Source organism: Temnothorax nylanderi, unplaced genomic scaffold (assembly GCF_030848795.1).
Source record: "Temnothorax nylanderi isolate EJ_2023f unplaced genomic scaffold, tnyl_v1.0 TNYL_tig1052_pilon, whole genome shotgun sequence".
Lineage (NCBI taxonomy): Eukaryota > Metazoa > Arthropoda > Insecta > Hymenoptera > Formicidae > Temnothorax > Temnothorax nylanderi.
In genome coordinates this window covers 30,001-33,108 of record NW_027250114.1, presented here as the reverse complement: position 1 = coordinate 33,108, position 3,108 = coordinate 30,001, and the positions used below count along the sequence as shown (strand labels likewise).

Sequence of the window (3,108 nt, the reverse complement as noted above, 5' to 3'; positions counted from 1 at the left end):
CGCGCGCGCGCGTGTGTGTGTGTGTTTTTGTTAGTATGTGGGGCATACTTTGCGTTTGCGTTACCGTCGGCATCAGCTTGATCCGATGTGCACCGCGGGGAGGTTGCCGAATCGGGTTTAGCACATCATTTGGCCCTGAAAAGGGCCGATTGGATTCCAGATTTTTTGTTGTTTTACGTACCTTACATTTACGTAAAGTCGTAAAAAAGATTACCTTATAGCTTATGTATTATATTAGTTGCTCTAAACAACTTCTATGTTTTCATCTGCTGGTAAAGGTCTGTTTCCAGCATCCAGTACATGATGTAAGATAGTTGTTGGGGGATACTTGACATTCTGTTCGTGTCGAGCATAACCTAAGTACCATAGTGCGCTAGCGACATGCGCACACGATCCAAGTGTCCTTGCACCACTCTTACAGGTGCAATAGTATCCCGTTATCGGTGGATCATCATTGTCGTTATCATTATTGTAAGATATCCATAACTGATACTTAGTCCGATTTTGGTGTCTTGAATGTATTCTTAGTCTTAGCAAGTTTGGCTCTAATCTGTTTTGGTCATACTCAAATACCTCATTAGCTTCTCTCTGACGTTTGTTCTGTATATATCCTGGCGCCAGATTCACTTGATATACACCAAAACAAAGATCACGCAGATATTGCAAATCAAAATGTGGAAAATCTTGAACTTGATTTTCATCAAGAAGAACCCACTGTCCACGCCTATTAAACAAGTTGTCTACTTCAACTCTTGCTTTCAGGACATTAACTTCCTGCGCTCTTTGTAACATCGCTCTTGCTAAATCTTCATTTGCTCCTTCCATTATGATAGGTTCATGAAATCTATTTATTAATCCACCAGCTATACCATAAAAATCTTTAAGATTTAAAACATGAGCATATGGAACTACCTTATCAAAGAATTTGAATATGGATTTCAGATGTCCATTACGAGATTCGACTATCCATCTTGACTTTGTAAGTAACCGAGAACGGTTTGCATCCTCAGTTGAAAGTTGGCGTTCGTTACGCTGTAAAAATGCTGGGATTTCATAGCGAATTCCGATTCCTTCCAGAAAATCAGTGGCATCCCTGTACCCCCGATCGACAAGAACAATATCACCTTCTTCAAACCATGCTCTCATTCCCTCTACGTCATCGTTAAACTCTTTGAGAAGCATAGCTGCATCATTATTTCGTGCATCGGAAAAATACGGACCTTGTATGGCTAAGATGTAACCATCTGGTGCTACTAATAAAGCTGGTTTTAAAAGATGATGCCCTTTGTGCCTACAAAACGTTTGACGGAGAACGCGAAAGTTGGAACTTTTTTCTACTTTGGTATAGGTACCATCAATCACTACTATAGCCCTGCGAGTTTCTGGCTGTGGATTGTAAAGGCGATTTGAAAAGTCAGTAACGTGTCTTTGAATGTAAGTATTTCTGTCAATAGCACCAAATCCGATATTTTCAGGTACAAACCTTAAAGCGAGAGACTGCCGAACAGTGCTTATAGCAAGACTAACTGATTGTCGAGTAGGATACTGAAAGATTATTTTAAGTAATACATCTGTAATGCCCTGCCGTAGTTTACATAAAAAAGTTATGAGATGTTTTTTTTGTACATATCTAGAACCACCTTGTACTGGGATGGGATCGCAATATTCATAAAGCTCATTGAATTGAGCTTTCGTTAATGAAGTCAAATCCTTGAATTCATCATCTGAAAAATCAGTCTCATTGTTGTATTTCGCATTTATATGTTTATTTGCACAAGCCCTGAGTCCTTGCAGAAAATGTAATAGCTCTTCACCTCTGAGAATATAGGGTCTATTGAATGACTGTAACCCATCAATGAAAGCATTTAAAACTTGATCATTTTCATCTAAATGGTGGATGCATGTTTTCGTGAATTCAGGGACAAAAATATTAACTTTAACGAAAATATTTACTCGAGCCTGTAATGATAATCTATGAAGATTATTTCGAGCATTGCAGAGAAAATAAGAATGCCCCGAGGCACCTCTTACGACGTTTAAACGTATGCAATTAGGATCCTGCTCCAAAATTCTTATTTCATTTGCTATGGCAATGTTGCACTGGTTACAAATGCGAGTCCCATCATTACATTCTTGGGGTGGATTATTGGCCTCCTGACGCATAAAAGTGGCTATTTCACATTTATGAGCATTATTTTCACCATTTATTCTGTTCATCTGAGCCGGTGGTGCTTGCCTATTACATACATAACAACTTAGTCTGTTTCTAAAAGCCATTGACTGCTGTTCTCTTCAATGATACAATAAAATGAGACTGATATTTCAAAAACGCTGGACGATTCAGATATATATCCTATTCTAATATGAGACAATCGACCACTAATAACCAAACCAATTATGACCAAAGGTTACCTCAGTTGACCACTAATAAACAACAATGACCATTGACCTCAGTTGACCACTAATACCAAATATGACCAACGATTACCTTAGTTGACCAGTAATATGTAACAATGACGAACATGCATCTTAGTTAACCACAATAAATAAAAATGACTAACGTTGATCGTTGTTGATCAAGTGATTCCCAGATTGGTTGGCGAACTTTCACATTGGGAGTACTGATTGGTTTCGATTACAGGCCTCCGATTGCCTTATGATACGCTTATAACTATTTCTTCCGACATCTGACTAACGACTAACGACTCATTGTAGACTGGCCATAAGTGAGCTTTGTAAAATCGTCGACGCCTACCGTCACGCGTCATCGCATAAACAAGACTGGAATATCACATTGACGTTTGCCGCAAAAATCAAGAAAACAATCAGTACTCCCAATGTGAAAGTTCGCCAACCAATCTGTGAATTACTTGATCAACAACGATCAACGTTAGTCATTTTTATTTATTGTGGTTAACTAAGATGCATGTTCGTCATTGTTACATATTACTGGTCAACTAAGGTAATCGTTGGTCATATTTGGTATTAGTGGTCAACTGAGGTCAATGGTCATTGTTGTTTATTAGTGGTCAACTGAGGTAACCTTTGGTCATAATTGGTTTGGTTATTAGTGGTCGATTGTCTCATATTAGAATAGGATATATATCT

The 3,108-nt window shown here is 38.4% G+C and overlaps 1 protein-coding gene across 1 annotated transcript; it reads right to left on the bottom strand.

Annotated features, from left to right (window-relative positions):
* Nucleotides 1–243: 243 nt before the first annotated feature.
* LOC139786495 (uncharacterized) lies at nucleotides 244–2,217 on the bottom strand. Its single transcript, XM_071725645.1, has one exon. It carries the CDS (start codon nucleotides 2,215–2,217, stop codon nucleotides 244–246), a length of 1,974 nt encoding a protein of 657 aa, XP_071581746.1.
* Nucleotides 2,218–3,108: the final 891 nt, after the last annotated feature.

What these genes read in the sequence shown, in the direction of transcription:
- LOC139786495 (XM_071725645.1), bottom strand. Translation starts at nt 2,217, where the DNA reads ATGAACAGAATAAATGGTGAAAATAATGCTCATAAATGTGAAATAGCC.